The sequence below is a fragment of the Vicia villosa genome, linkage group LG3 (assembly GCF_029867415.1).
Source record: "Vicia villosa cultivar HV-30 ecotype Madison, WI linkage group LG3, Vvil1.0, whole genome shotgun sequence".
Taxonomy (NCBI): Eukaryota; Viridiplantae; Streptophyta; class Magnoliopsida; order Fabales; family Fabaceae; genus Vicia; species Vicia villosa.
In genome coordinates, this window is record NC_081182.1 from 184,121,858 (window position 1) to 184,138,395 (window position 16,538).

General features: G+C 33.1%; 2 protein-coding genes and 1 pseudogene across 2 annotated transcripts; 2 read left to right on the forward strand and 1 right to left on the reverse strand.

Moving 5' to 3' along the window:
* Window positions 1-633: 633 nt before the first annotated feature.
* On the forward strand, window positions 634-3,443 carry LOC131657001 (O-fucosyltransferase 20-like; annotated as a pseudogene).
* A 5,470-nt stretch (window positions 3,444-8,913) lies between these two features.
* LOC131662662 (S-adenosyl-L-methionine-dependent uroporphyrinogen III methyltransferase, chloroplastic-like) lies at window positions 8,914-12,306 on the forward strand. The gene is made up of 4 exons (XM_058932510.1): window positions 8,914-9,607; window positions 10,238-10,315; window positions 10,436-10,783; window positions 11,558-12,306. The coding sequence occupies exons 1-4, from the start codon at window positions 9,083-9,085 to the stop codon at window positions 11,702-11,704; spliced, it is 1,098 nt and encodes a 365-aa protein (XP_058788493.1). The 5' UTR covers window positions 8,914-9,082; the 3' UTR covers window positions 11,705-12,306.
* A 297-nt stretch (window positions 12,307-12,603) lies between these two features.
* LOC131662661 (O-fucosyltransferase 20-like) lies at window positions 12,604-15,502 on the reverse strand. Its single transcript, XM_058932509.1, has 6 exons — window positions 14,827-15,502; window positions 14,446-14,611; window positions 14,187-14,276; window positions 13,788-14,071; window positions 13,371-13,629; window positions 12,604-13,226 (listed from the first exon to the last, which is right to left on the reverse strand). Exons 1-6 carry the CDS (start codon window positions 15,483-15,485, stop codon window positions 12,984-12,986), a joined length of 1,701 nt encoding a protein of 566 aa, XP_058788492.1. The 5' UTR covers window positions 15,486-15,502; the 3' UTR covers window positions 12,604-12,983.
* Between the last annotated feature and the right edge of the window lie 1,036 nt (window positions 15,503-16,538).

The window sequence follows — 16,538 nt, forward strand, 5'->3', positions numbered from 1 at the left end:
TTGACAATCTAAAATTTTACACTATCAACCAATCACGACCATGTTAAATGTTAAGTCACACTCTTATATAATATAGTTGATTGATGAATCCTATTCACTTGATAGTGTAAAATTATTTTACACGGTCGGTGTACTACCTTTGATCTCGTAAATAAATAATACCGTTAACCTCATAAATAAATAATACCGTCAAAAATTAAATAATAAATTAATCATTTATATTTATTTAATTTAATTAATATTTATAAATTAAACTTTTTCGTTAAATTAATTCAGTCGATTGTTATAAAAGAAGATCAGATAATGCGAGTTTGACCTAGTCACTAAACTACTTGAGCAAAAAATAAAAAATATAAACACTTATAAGTTGAACTACTTCATCTAACCAATACTATCAATTTATTAAAAAAAACATTATTTCCACTTATTTGCTTTTAGTAATAAATTTCATTTATATATATATATATATATATATATATATATATATATATATATATATATATATATATATATATATATATATATATATATATATATATATATATATATATATATATATATATATATATATATATATATATATATATATATATATATCACACACCAAACACATAAGAATCTCTATGTTCTTCTCAAGAACTTCAACAGAAAAAAACAGAATCTCTCTGTGATATTTCAATGGCGAAATCCAAGAACAATGCAAAGAAATTATCATACATATCAGTTCCATCACAAATCATAAACTCCATTTCATCTTCTTCCCTTCAATCTCTCATTCATTCTCCAAAAAAGTCTTCAACAACTACCATCTTCACCAGAAAATCATCATTCTGGTGGTTTCTTACTCTCTTTCTTTTTGGTTTCCTTGGTATGTTCATCTTTGGTTTCAAAACTGACACCCCATTTCCTCAAAAACCATGTTCAACAACTCACCAAAAGCTCTCAATCTCAAATCATCATTCAAAATCCAAACTTGGTATTGGCAGTGTTCTCTTAAAGAAAGAGAGAAAGACTTTGAAAGATGATCATAAAGATGAGTTTTTTGTTTCTCATGTTGAGCTTGGAGTAAGAGGGTCTAGTGGAATTGAGAAAGAGAGTGAGTTTTGGAAGAAACCGAATGGTTTGGGATATAAACCATGTTTGAGTTTCAGCAGTGATTATAGGAGACAAAGTGAAAGGATTTTAAAGGAAAGGAGAAAGTTTCTGATGGTTGTTGTTTCTGGAGGATTGAATCAGCAGAGGAATCAGATTGTTGATGCTGTTGTTATTGCTAGGATTCTTGGAGCTTCTTTGGTTGTTCCTATTTTGCAAGTCAATGTTATTTGGGGTGATGAAAGGTACAGACAATGAATATCATCTCTTTTCCATAGACTATGATCCGTCTGCATCATGTTAGTGTCAGTATCATATCTGGTGTCTGTGTCGTGGTTGTCAGTGTCATGTTTAGTGTCTGAGTCAGGAATCATATGAAGTTTAGTTTGGCTTATCAATGAATTCAAATTTTTAATGGTTTTTGTTTATTTACTTGCAGTGAATTTGGTGATATATTTGATCTGGAACACTTCAAAAAAGTTCTAGCAAATGATGTGAGAGTGGTTTCAGCATTGCCATCAACACACCTGATGACAAGGCCAATCGAAGGAAGGCCTCCACTTCATGCCACTCCTAGTTGGATCCGTTCGAGATATCTCAGACGAGTAAGGAGCCTTCGCGCCACTTCAAAATCAATTTTTTCCTTCTGTAAGAGTGTAATCAAACACAACTTAATAGACTTTAGCTTCTTCAAGTTTTGAGTTCTGTAATGTATATTTATGCAGCTCAATAGAGAAGGTGTTTTGCTTTTACGTGGCTGGGATTCAAGGCTATCGAAGGATCTTCCTTCTGATCTTCAGAAGCTTAGATGCAAGGTATATCAATGTTTCTTCTCTTAGTCTATCGTTTTAGAATCGAAAAGAAAATGGATATCTATCGCAAAGGAATCGCACGTGAATTCTGATTGATATGTGTCATCTAAATTTTCAGGTTGCTTTTAATGCATTAAGGTTTGCGGAGCCGATAGAGAAACTCGGCAACAAGATTGCAGAGAGAATGAAAAACAAAGGACCTTACCTTGCTCTTCATTTAAGAATGGAGAAAGATGTATGGGTGAGGACTGGTTGTCTCCCTGGTCTAAGTCCTGAGTATGATGAGATTATAAACAATGAGAGGATACAAAGACCAGAGCTATTGACTGCAAGATCAAACATGTCTTACCTTCAAAGAAAAATGGCTGGCTTTTGTCCATTGAATGCTATGGAAGTTACAAGGTAAATTTTCTATCTATCTATTTACTATTTATCGATAAAGTGCATAGGCATGTCTGACAGGTGTTGATGTCGGACACTGACATGATACACGTGCTTGTGATTACGTAAAATTATTTTTAGCATTTTCATGATAGATGTTTTCGGTTTCATTTATAGGCTACTAAAAGCTCTAGGAGCTCCAAAAGATGCAAAAATTTATTGGGCTGGAGGAAAACCATTGGGTGGAAAAGAAGCATTGCTTCCATTAATCCAAGAGTTCCCTAACTTATACAATAAGGAAGATCTTGTTTTGCCAGGAGAATTACAACCTTTTGTAAAGAAAGCTTCTCTAATGGCAGCCATAGATTACATAGTCTCTGAAAAGAGTGATGTTTTCATGCCATCTCATGGAGGAAATATGGGCCATGCAATTCAGGTATATGATTATGAAATTACATGAATTGAAAAATGTATAGTGTTTTCATTTCTTATGACTCCTCTCAGTCTCCGACACCATCACCGATGTCTATGTGTAAGTGTCAGTGTCGTGTCTAATATCTGTGTATGATATTTGTTTCAGGGTTACAGGGCATTTAGTGGCCACAAGAAATTTATAACTCCAAACAAGAGACACATGCTTCCTTATTTTCTAAATTCTTCACTCTCTGAAGAAGAGTTCAACAGGATAATCAAGGAACTGCACCGGGACTCGTTGGGGCAGCCAGTGCAGAGGACTAACAAGGGTGGAAGAGATGTTACCAAGTATCCTGTCCCTGAGTGCATGTGTAATCACTCACATTCTCAGTCCTTATTTACAAACTAACACCAAAGCTTCTGGTATATCAATGTTACCATGCAACCGAACAAGGAATCGAGTGCATTTCGTAGCTTCTATGTTGCACCGACACTCCATATTGAAGGTGTGTATGACGTCTTACATATTTCGTGTCCAACACCACAAGCACGACAACGACATTTTTTTGTTCTTTATACAAAGTGTTTTCTTTTTATGTGTAATTCTTGTTACTTCATAATATAGATACTTGTGAATATTTGTATAAATTGCGATAGATAGTGTAACAAAAGTTAGAAGAAAAATACTGTAAAAGTTGTGATGGTTGTTTCAGAAAGCTTTAAAATGTGCAATAGAAAGTTACCTTGTACCACAAGTTACCAAACCTTGAGATCATTGTAAGTTTGGCATCATGTGTTTGTTATGGCATTATTCTAGTTAAGGTTTCATGTACATTTCAAGAACTACTATTTGTCTATGAAAACAAGTGAAACATTGTCTAACCCCTTATATGAAAATCATCCAATTATATATTAGTACAATTGGTGTATGTCAGTTGGCAAAAGGCAGCAGATTCAGGATTATCTTTAGGTGAAAAGTTATGTCCTCCATGCTGGCTTGTTTGCATAATGTCCTTGATCATATAACGTGATGGTCCACATGACACAAATTATGTGTACTAAGGTTGTAACCTTGTGCATGTCCTATTGTTCTTTTGCTGAATTGAGCATCAAAGTAGTGCGTGATCTGGTGTCATAGGGGCCCTCAAATGGCTAAGAAATGTTGAAGTGTTATTTAAGCATATATGAATTGACCATTGTTCCCTCCAGTTAAAAATCGACGCATTCACGCATTCAACTTATTTTTGATCGTCTGATCAAAACGCTGCATTCAGGTATTTTCGGTCGTCGGATCAAAACTAACTTGCGTCTTCATTCAGAAGTGTCGGTGGAGAAAGGAATGAGTGATGTTACCAAGTATCCTATCTCTGAGTGCATGTGTAATCACTCACATTCTGAATCCTAATTTACAAATTAACAAAGCACTATTTTTTGCATTAACTCTTTCTAGAATTGACCCTTCTGCATGCCAAATTGTAAAGGGCATGGTTACTTGTACTAATTGCACTCAGGACTATGATTACTCTAATTTGTTTCAATTCTCATTTCATTATTTAATTTACTATATTTCAGATTAAATTAATTATGTATTTTATTCTTATCATTGAATTTCTTAGCCTGTAATATAGTACTCCCTATATCCATATTATAATGAAGTATTTTATAAAAAAAATTGTCTCATTTTATTTTTTATATGTCGTTTATGATTTTTATGAAACAAATAACTATTTTCCATGGTTTTAGGAATTAAGGTCTCTATGAAGTGTGAAGATATGAAAAACTTGGTTGTGGCAGTGGCAACTACCGAACATGATGGATCCTTTCATGGTTGATTAATAACGGAAAACCTCTATTAAAGTATAAGATGAAGATGAAAGAATAGAAGAGAGAAGAGTGTAACAAACTTTTTAACTAACTTTCAATTTTAAAAGTGATTACAATGAAAACTGAAAACTACTTCCGTTTATATACATAAATCATAAATGCAAATGTCAACCAAATGAATCTTAAATACAAGTTAAACTCAAATGCACACTAAATGCAACTTAACACCTTGAATTTGAATTACAAGTAACATTATCCCTTAATTCATATTCAAGTTAAATCAACAACACCAATTTCATCCATCAAATTGATGAAATATTCCGTCTTGATAGCTTTGGTCAGCACATGTAAGTTGCTTCTGAGTGCTACAGTGAACATCCTTGGGTTATTTTGAGATACATCTCCGAACACATCAAATGTCATTTTTTGCCAAAAATTAGTTTGGAGATGCATCTCCAATTCTTTTTGAGATTAATTCGCAGATACATCTTCGAAAACACATTGAACATTAAATCTCATTAAGATGGTTTATTATTTAACCACTCAATGATATTTTTATGCCCAAACACATTGAGTGAATTGTAAATTTTAAGGGTGATGGTAATTGCGGTTATCGGGCCGTATCGGGCTTTTGAAAGGGTTGACGGCGCATAGGGAATTCTACACATCACTATATGGGGAAAAAAGAACATTTGATGCAATTCGTGGTGCTCTTATTCCTTGTGTTAGCGGTCCATCACCGAATACAAAATGGATGTGCTTCCCCAAAGTGAGCCATCTTGCCATCTTATAGCAAGTGCGTATCAATCTGATAAGATATGATTTCTCTGAGATATTTTTTCCACTTTAGAGTGACCCATCTAAAGATACTTCCGAATGCATCATGATGCATTTTAGATTGCAATCGATAAACTTTTTTTAATGTATTATCGTCAACGATGCAATCTTGATACCATTTAATACATAAGTAATATATAACCTCAACATAATGATCGTGTAATTCTTGATTATATGGTTTATATTGTATGTGCTTGTAAACTAAGTTTCTAAGTTTATGGGGTTTTACCGGAGATGCATCTCCAAATTTAATTTAGGTAAAATGAGAAAATGGTGCGTTCAAAGATGTATCTCCGAAAATAGGAGACATTTTTGACATTTCTCCTAGGGCATAGGAGAAAGTAACAGGGTGCGAAAAGAAATTGCCTTCATTCAAATGTGCCACAGCTAGGGGTGGCAAAACGGGTCACTCGCTTCGCCCCACCTTAAGCCTGCCAAAAAAAGAGCTGGACGGGCTAGGCCACCAAGTGGAAATGGGCATAAAAATCTACACAGCCCCGCCAAGATGAGAGGTTGGCAGGTGGCGGACTTGTCCGCATATTTATTTATTTATTATTTTTAATAGATTAATAGACTTTTTTTACTTTCCAATTAGATTTTTCACTTATTTTTTAGAAAAAAATTTTATAAAGCATTTTTTTTAACAAATTTTACTTAAAAATAGGAGAAAAAGGATATGCACTTACAGTGTAAAATATTCTCACACTGTCAATCAATGACGAACATGTATTCTGCCAAGTCATATTGAAAATTTTAAATAACTTATATGACATGGCATAATAATATATTTCCATTATAAGACAGTGTAAGACTAATTTACACCGTAAGTGCATATCTTTTTTTTTTTTTTAAGTAAAATTTGTTAAAAAGATGCTTCACAAATAAATGTATAAAATAAAAAAATCACGAATTGAAATTATTAGAATTAACCAAAAAAGGATGACCTTAAGGCGAGACAAAGTGAACGAATAGGCAGGGTGGACTTTAGCAGGCGATGTATAGGCGGGGCAAACTTTGACGGGCGGCGGACTCAAAATCCCAATCCTACATTTTTTGGCGAGTATGTGCCAACCCAGCGGGCTACGACCTGTTTTACCACCCATAGTCCAACTTGTATATTTCACATCCTTTTTGCTTTCTCCAATTTTCAAATGCTTTCTTCCTTCATCTCTTTGGTTCACTAAACTTCCCCTTATAATTTTTAGAGTGAAGACCCATTTTGCTCCTTCACAAAAATTATATAATCCAAATTAGTCCTCCATAAAAAAAAACTGGATTTAATCCTTTGCAAAATTTGACCAGACCATATTAGTCATCTGTTAATATTTTTCTCAAATTTTTTTTTCACTTTTAAATCGTGATTAGACTCACATGTTTGATTTTATTTTTATTTTTTAAATACTAAATTGACTTTTATTTTTAATTACAGTTATATTTTTAAACATTCAAATTTAAAAATATAAATAAAACAAATATTTGTTTCTAAAATAATTAAATTAGGGACCTTTAAATCACATCTTATATCTTTACCACTAGGTCAATTTATATTAGTGACAAATAATTCCCATAATTTATAGTAAAATTAAACAATTTAGAATTTGAAACAAAAAATACAAACCTAAGTCCCATTAGCTTAAATGGTAGTGACTTTAGAACTAGACCAATCACTTTCTGTTGTTAATATTTCTAATGATGAATAATTTATTTAATAATTTAGAATGAAAATATATTTATTTATTTCAAATAATACACAAATTTAAAAATAAAATTAATAAAATATAAATCCTAAATAAAATTAATCAAACAGAAATAAATAAATTAATATTTAATCAAATTAATGTTAAATTAATTTATTATAAGGTTATTTCTATTAATTAAATGTTTTTAAAAAATAATAAATTATTTAATTTTTAATAAGTAAATATTTAATTTTTTTGTTATTTAATTTCAATTAAATATTATTTAATTTATTTATATTTGATTAATTATAATTAAGATATACATTTTATTAATTTTATTTTTAAATTTATATATTATTTGAAATAAATAAATATTTATTTGTGAGTTATTTGAAATAAGTAAATAAGTAAATATTTATTCTGAATTATTAAGCTAAGTATTCATCATTAAAAATATTAATAACTATTGGTTTAGTTGTAAAGTGACTATCATTTAATCTTTAGAGAGTTGGGTTCGAGACTTATAAATGTTCATTGACCTAGTGGTAAAGACATAAGATGCGGTTTGAAGATTTTTGAGTTTGATTCCTTCTAGCAACAATTTTTGACTTTTTTTTTTATATTTTCAAATTTAAATTGGTTAAAAAATAAAATAGAAATTAAAATCAATTTCAAACTTAATACAATAATATCGATAATACATATAATAACATAACATAGTTGTACACTTCATTTCAACATTCATTTAAGAATAATTTAAACAAATTATAGAATTACAGTTAAACTAATTCAAACAAAAATAAAATAAGAGAACATAATAATTAAAATAAAGTGAATACCTAAATTAAAAGATAGAATACTAAAAATAAACAATACAATACACTTAATTAAACAACAAAAAGCAAATTTAAGTTAAAATACGACAAACATATGATGGAGTGTGGTTGAAAGAAAAATTATAAAAGAGTGACAAAATTTAGAAATTTGTATGTTTGTAATAAAAAGACGGAATTCTTTTTTGTGATGGGAGAATGTATGTTAAGTTTTGATATTTAGGTATTAAACTTTTTTTATAAAAAAAAACAAAAAAAGGCCAAGTTGATGCATTTCTTTTAAACGGTTTTACAAAATTGGCTCAGGTTTTATGGTTCGAATGATTTTGGACGGTTCAATCCAATTTTTTCGATTCTACTCCGGTTTTGACTCACTAGCGGTTTTGAAAGATTGACCCAATCAGTTTCATCTTCGTTTCACGGTCCAACCGGTTGAACTGGTCGATTCAGTCCGATTTTTAAAACATTGGTCTCAACTAAATAATTTTCAGTTAAATACTTTGAACTAAACAGTTGTCCTAAATCGGGCTTGGTTCAATGGGTCTACTAGTTTTTGTTGGTTCAATGCAATTTTTTTGATTTATACTCGTTCTTATCGTCTATCAATTTTTATGGCTGACTAGACATGACACTTACTCTGATTTTATGATTTTTGATCTAACTGGTTGAATCGAAAATTTGGAATTAATTTCTAAAACATTGAAAATTAAAATAACATTCTAAATCACAAAATGAGACATTTAATCGAGGGGCGAAAATTAAATTATTATTATTATTATTATTATTTTAAGGGTCATGCTAACATGTGTCCTAAGGACACATATTAAAAATACTATAATTAAAAAAATATATAATCAAATATAATAAAATTATATTTAAAATTTTAATATTAAATATATTGAAATTTTAAGTATTTAATACACGTGTTTAAAATAAATATTTCTATGAGTAACTTATTAATTTGTGTTAATGAATTACATATTAGTTTTTTTTTCTTTTCTTATTATAATACTTGAAGTTGCAAAAACCAAAGTAGAAAAAATCACAAGCCACCAAAAGTGTGTCCTTCCCAAAACCCAAAGGCAAAGAACAACCTCAACACTGTCTCCTCAATCTCCCCAAACTCCAATTCAAACACTTCCACTCTTTCTATAATTTCATCAAAAACCCATTTGTTTCCCTACAATCCCTTCACCAACCAAAACCCCACATGGCTCTTCTCCACAAGTTTTCATCTTTCTCATCTCTCAATTCCCAACCCACTCCAAATCACCGTTTTCGCCAACCCATTTCTTCAATCAACTGCACAACCTCCCCCACCTCACCCTTCACAGAGAAACACTCCACAGAAAGATACCAACGTGACCAATGGGTTTACCAGAAACCAATTTCGTGTAATAACCACACTCAAACCCCTTTTGGTGATGATTCAACTAGAGAGGATGATATAGCTTTACAGCTTCCGGAGCTGAAGAAGCTGGTTCAGGTGTTGAAGGAAAAGAGGGAGAGTGAAGGGAAATGCAGTGAAGGGAAGTGTGTTCCTGGTGATGTGTTTTTGGTTGGGACAGGACCTGGGGATCCTGAGTTGTTGACGGTTAAGGCTGTTAGAGTTATTAAGAGTGCTGATTTGTTGTTGTATGATAGGTTGGTTTCTAATGATGTTTTGGATTTGGTTGGTCCTAATGCTAAGCTTCTGTATGTTGGAAAAACTGCTGGGTACCATAGTAGAACTCAGGTGAGAAAAGTTGATGTTTTTTTTGTGTTTTGTTAAATGGGGTTGGTTTGGTTTTATGTTGGTTGGTTGGTTGTTTAAGATAAATTTTTATGATTACATCATGGTTTTAAATTCGCCAATACAGTTGCGGGTGTTGCGATTGCGGTTGTTGTGATGTGCATTCCGGCCTGATGCGGCGGGAATTTTAATTGGAGGTGTTTGAAATATACCGTTAAAAAACAACACTTGATGTTAAGATTTTTCATTATATAGGAAGTAAACTGAGTTTTTGAGTTCTGAAATTTTGATGAAAATACTTGAAGAAACGTGAGCAGAATTGTTTGATATGATTTGTAATGGCAGTCGGATGCATGGTTTTAATTGACACCGCAATTACTGTCCGATGCGGTTACGGAGACTACTGCATCAGCAAGAGCAATATTGCGGCTGTAATTGCGGTTGCAGAGACTACTGCATCAACAATATTGCGGTCGCGGAGTGCAATTTAAAACCATGGATTACATGACAATTTATGGTGACTTCTTGGATTTGGATATGATTGTTATTCTGCTGGGATTGAGTTATTTTGGTTACTTGATATAGCGATGAAATGAAATTTTGTTTTTGTTTGATTTGGCGAACTTGTGGCAGGAAGAAATACATGAACTTCTTTTGAGTTTTGCCGAAGCTGGGGCTACTGTTGTGAGGCTTAAAGGGGGTGATCCGTTGGTGAGTTTTCATTTTGAGTTGTTTAGTAAAGGATATTACCGGGGAAGGAGTTTACTGCGTTTGATTTTCATGGCTTGTATAATGAGGATTTGTGAATTTGAATGTTGTTTCTGTTTGTAGGTCTTTGGAAGGGGCGGCGAGGAAATGGATTTTTTGCAACAACAAGGTATCCAAGTGAAAGTTATTCCGGGTATAACAGCAGCATCTGGAATTGCAGCGGAATTAGGGATTCCGTTAACTCACCGTGGTATTGCAAATAGCGTGAGATTCCTCACGGGGCATTCGAGGAAAGGAGGAAGCGATCCATTATTTGTATCAGAAAATGCTGCCGATCCTGATTCAACCTTGGTGGTTTATATGGGCTTGTCAACATTCCCTTCCCTTTCGCAGAAACTAATGCATCATGGTTTGTCACCTCACACCCCGGCTGTAGCCATTGAGCGAGGGACCACACTTCAGCAGCGTACGGTAAGATCGATCACACATCCATTTTCACAACATACTTGTTAAACTTATAATCCTTTATCTCTTATTAAGCTATTATTAACTCCTCTCCTGTTCTGAAATTTATTGTAATAGGCCATTTCTACGTAGATTTATCTATCAAATGTTTTTTCATCCCATTTATAATTATCCTCGTAGATGACAAAAGTTCAGTTGTTGATAGCGAGACTGATACTGGTTCCTCAATTGCTGATTTTCCATCAATCAACCGTTCCACAAACTTTTTTTTTCTGATAAAAGGCCTATGAGTAGTTCCAATTATCGGTTACTCGTACAAAATGAAATATCCTTATATGTCTGTTTGAACTTCACGCTAATATAAGATCAAGAGACTACATTCGAAAGTTTGAAATGAATGCCAGGCTGAAGCAAATTGACTGATATAGTCCACTTCGATGACTTTTTAACTTTTTCCATCCAAAACTTCTATACTGTCTTTGCCTATGAAAAAGGTGGTGCAAAGGCCTTCTTTGGTCTTTATCCCCTTTTTCTTGAAGATCTTGTTGGCTTCTCTTTAGGATTATATAATTCATTTGCTTGCACACCTAAAAGAGTTTTCAAGAACTTCTCCGTCCACGGTTTTATTTTGTACTTAAGAATGGTGATTGTCTGGTTAACATTGGAATGATTGGTAAACATGATTGTAATAATACAAATCCAATGACCGAGTTCAAGATTTCGATTTCATGATGCTTAGTCCAACGACTGATTATACATTCATTATTTGCAATTATGCAGGTGTTTGCAGAACTTAAAGAGCTTCCAGAGAAAATTGCATCTACTGGATTAGAGTCGCCAACTTTGCTAATTATAGGAAAAGTTGTCGAGTTATCACCATTTTGGCCTATTCCTATAAAACAAGAATCATCTTTAATGCAAGCATGATTGATGTTTATGAGAAATACTATTACCGGGAAGCTTGTGAAGATGAAGGATTACTACGTCTGCATACAAAAGGGTTGAAGGTTAATGTGATTTGGATACATTTTGCGATGTTTGCGGAACTGAAGAACTTCTGCTTTACAACTGCGGTTTCTACTGAAGAACTTTGGAACATTTTTGCTTCAACATGTTGCAGATTTAGAATAAAACAAATTGCGATGCACAGGTTTTGCTAGTTTTTCAACCCACGATCATAATTTACACCAGAGTTTCTGACCAAGGCCACAGTTACCTGGATTAGTTAACTTTCCATAGTTTAGGTGAATTTTTTGTTATAATCTATTTAGGATCATTTTTATTAGGACATAATGCAGGTTAGTTTCAAGAGGGGATTTCATTAGTTCAGTTTATGAATGTTGCTAGTTAGAATTCGAAGACATTCCGTCTTTCGACATTCATTTGTTAATGTTACTTGTTAGATCAGCATATTGTAACAGTATATTGTCCAATCTGGCAGCACATTTGAACCTGTCTAGTGGTGTATCAACTTAGTGCCTTTCATGACGATATTCTAACGTAATGTGAAACCCGTCCTTTCTTCTTGATGGGGAATAAGTTTCCGCACTGCACAAGGTTTCAACCTTAGCACACAAAGTTTGTGTCATATGGACCATCTAATATGATCAAGGACATTATGCAAAAGTGCCAGCATGGAGGCATAACCTTTTTACCTTAAGACGATGCTGAGACTGCTGACACAAATTGTATGTTTTTCATATAAGAGGTTAGACAATGTTTCACTTGAGTTCATAGAAAAATACTAGTTCCTGAAGTGAACATGAAACCTTAACTAGCATAATGCCATAACAAACACATGATGCCAAAGTTACAATAATGTCAAGCTTTGGTAACTTGTGGTACAAGGTAAGTTTCCATTGCACATTTTTAGGCTTTCTGAAATAACCATCACAACTTTTACAGTATTTTTCTTCTAACTTGTGTTACACTATCTATTGTAATTTATACAAATATCCACGACCACAAATAACTATATCATGTAGTAACAAGAATTACACATAAAAATGAAAACACTGTATAAAGAATCAAAAAATGTCGTTGCTGTGCTTGTGGTGTTGGACACGAAACATGTAAGATATCATACAAGCCTTCAATATGGCGTGTCGATGCAACATTGAAGCTACGAAATGCAAGAACTGTCCAAAATAGCACTGGATTCCTTGTTCAGTTGCATGGCAACATTGATATACCAGAAGATTTGGTGTTAGTTTGTAAATAAGGATTGAGAATGTGGGTGATTACACATGCACTCAGGGACAGGATACTTAGTAACATCCCTTCCACCCTTGTTAGCCCTCTGCACTGGCTGCCCCAACGAGTCCCGGTGCAGTTCCTTGATTATCCTGTTGAACTCTTCTTCAGAGAGTGAAGAATTTAGAAAATAAGGAAGCATGTGTCTCTTGTTTGGAGTTATAAATTTCTTGTGTCCACTAAATGCCCTGTAACCCTGAAACAAATATCATACACAGATATCAGACACGACACTAAGACTTACACATAGACATCGGTGATGGTGTCGGAAACTGAGAAGAGTCATAAGAAATGAAAACACTAGACATTTTGCAATTCATGTAATTTCAGAATCATATACCTGAATTGCATGGCCCATATTTCCTCCATGAGATGGCATGAAAACATCACTCTTTTCAGAGACTATGTAATCTATGGCAGCCATTAGAGAAGCTTTCTTTATAAAAGGTTGTAATTCTTCTGGCAAAGCAAGATCTTCCTTATTGTAAAAGTTAGGGAACTCTTGGATTAATGGAAGCAATGCTTCTTTTCCACCCAACGGTTTCCCTCCAGCCCAATAAATTTTTGCATCTTTTGGAGCTCCTAGAGCTTTTAGTAGCCTAGAAATGAAACCAAAATATCTATCATGAAATCGATAAAAATAAATGTACGTAATCACATGCTCTGTATCATGTCAGTGTCCAACATCAACATTTGTCAGACATGTCTATACACTTTATCTATAAATAGTAAATAGATAGATAGATAGAAAATTTACCTTGTAACTTCGATAGCATTCAAAGGACAAAAACCAGCCATTTTTCTTTGAAGGTAAGACATGTTAGATCTTGCAGTCAAGAGCTCTGGTCTTTGTATCCTCTCATTGTTAACAATCTCATCATACTCAGGACTTAGACCAGGTAGACAACCAGTTCTCACCCATACATCTTTCTCCATTCTTAAATGAAGAGCAAGGTAAGGTCCTTTGCTTTTCATTCTCTCTGCAATCTTGTTGCCAAGTTTCTCTATCGGCTCCGCAAACCTTAATGCATTAAACGCAACCTGAAAATTTAGATGACACATATCAATCAAAATTCACGTGCGATTCCTTCACGATAGATATCCATTTTCTTTTTGGTTCTAAAATGGTAGACTAAGAGAAGAAACATTGATATACCTTGCATCTAAGCTTCTGAAGATCAGAAGGAAGATCCTTCGATAGCCTTGAATCCAAGCCACGTAAAAGCAAAACGCCTTCTCTATTGAGCTGCATAAATATGAACTGCAGGACTCAAAACTTGAAGAAGCTAAAGTCTACGAAGTTGTGTTTGGAAAAAATTGATTTTGACGCGTTCGAATATTAATATTATCGTTTTTATCTGCAGAATAGATTCGAACTTAAAGCTAGAATTTGAAGTGGCGCTAAGAATCCTTACTCGTCTGAGATATCTCGAACGGATCCAACTAGGAGTGGCATGAAGTGGAGGCCTTCCTTCCACTGGCCTTGTCAGAAGGTGTGTTGATGGCAATGCTGAAACCACTCTCACATCATTTGCAAGAACTTTTTTAAAGTGTTCTAGATCAAATATATCACCAAATTCACTGCAAATAAATAAACAAAAACCATTAAAAATTTGAATTCATTGGTAAGCCAAACTAAACATCATATGATTCATTCAACCTATAAACCACGACACAGACACCAAATATGACACTGACAATTTACAATCACGACACAGACACCAGATATGATACTGATAATGAACACGACAATGACACATAGATTTTGGAAAAGAGATAATATTCATTATCTGTACCTTTCATCACCCCAAATAACATTGACTTGCAAAATAGGAAGAACCAAAGAAGCTCCAAGAATCCTAGCAATAACAACAGCATCAACAATCTGATTCCTCTGCTGATTCAATCCTCCAGAAACAACAACCATTAGAAACTTTCTCCTCTCCTTCAAAATCCTTTCACTTTGTCTCCTATAATCACTGCTGAAACTCAAACATGGTTTATATCCCAAACCATTTGGTTTCTTCCAAAACTCACTCTTTCTCTCAAATCCACCAAACCCTCTTACTCCAAGTTCAACATGAGAAACAAAAAACTCATCTTTATGATCATCTTTCAAAGTCTTTCTCTCTTTCTTTAAGAGAACACTGCCAATACCAAGTTTGGATTTTGAATGATGATTTGAGATTGAGAGCTTCTGGTGAGTAGTTGAACATGGTTTTTGAGGAAATGGGGTGTCAGCTTTGAAGCCAAACATGAACATACCAAGGAAAGCAACGAGAAAGAGAGTGATCATAAACCAGAATGATGATTTTCTGGTGAAGATGGTAGTTGTTGAAGATTTTTTGGGAGAATGAATGAGAGATTGAAGGGAAGAAGATGAAATGGAGTTTATGATTTGTGATGGAACTGATATGTATGATAACTTCTTTGCATTGTTCTTGGATTTTGCCATTGAAATATCAAAGAGAGTTTCTGTTTTTTTTTTCTGTGGAAGTTCTTGAGAAGAACACAGAGATTTTATAATAAGAGTGTGAAATATTTTATTTGTAATTATGAAATAATATTATAACTTAAAAATATTAAAAATAAATTTATTAAATAATTTCATTAATGTGAACAAAGAAGAGAGAAATTTAGAGGATATCTCAATTCACCGATAATAGTCTTAACCACCTGGCGAAATTTTTTTTTTGTCCATCGCTTATGGAGGTGTATCTTCGAAATATTTTTTTTATTTTACATAGAATTGTACCATAGGTATATCTACGGAACCGTTTAAATAAAGATTTCGTAGATGTATCTACGGAACAATTCAACTTTAAATTAAAAAATAGACAAATATACCTTCAGAAGTAGAAATATTTTTGAAAACGCACATAATGTGTGAGAAATTGTTCCAAAGGTATATCTATGGAACCGATTAAATAAAAATTTCGTAGATGTATCTACAGAACAATTCAACTTTAAATAAAAAAATAAACTTTCATAAATATACTTTCAGAAGTAGGGATATTTTTGAAAACGTACATAATACGTGAGAAACCCCATAGAGTGGAACGAAAGAATCTAGAAAGTTATTGTTAGTAATTTTTTTTTCTTTTCACCAAGTCTCCCACTATTGTGTTTTCATTTTTTAGTGAGAGAAAGAGTGGTGGTGAGAGAAAGATAGATAGGGAGTTGGCGGGAATACGTAATCAAAGAGAAAGTGTAGGGAGATGGTGAGGTTAAGTGTGTTTTTGTTGTGAGATTAATTTAAGAGGGATGAGTTTTGACTTTAATTTACATAATTTATAAAGTGAGATTTGGCATTATTCATGACTATTATCCATCCAATGAATGTTAATGGTGGATGCTAATGTGGTGCGTTTGTTAGAAAACTAGTTTGTAAGATTATGAATTTAAATAATATCCGTTTCATTTAATTTTAGAAACTATTACATATTTAAAATTAAATTTAAATGATTGAGTGTGAGGAAGAAGTTTCACATTGATTAAAAAAGAAAAG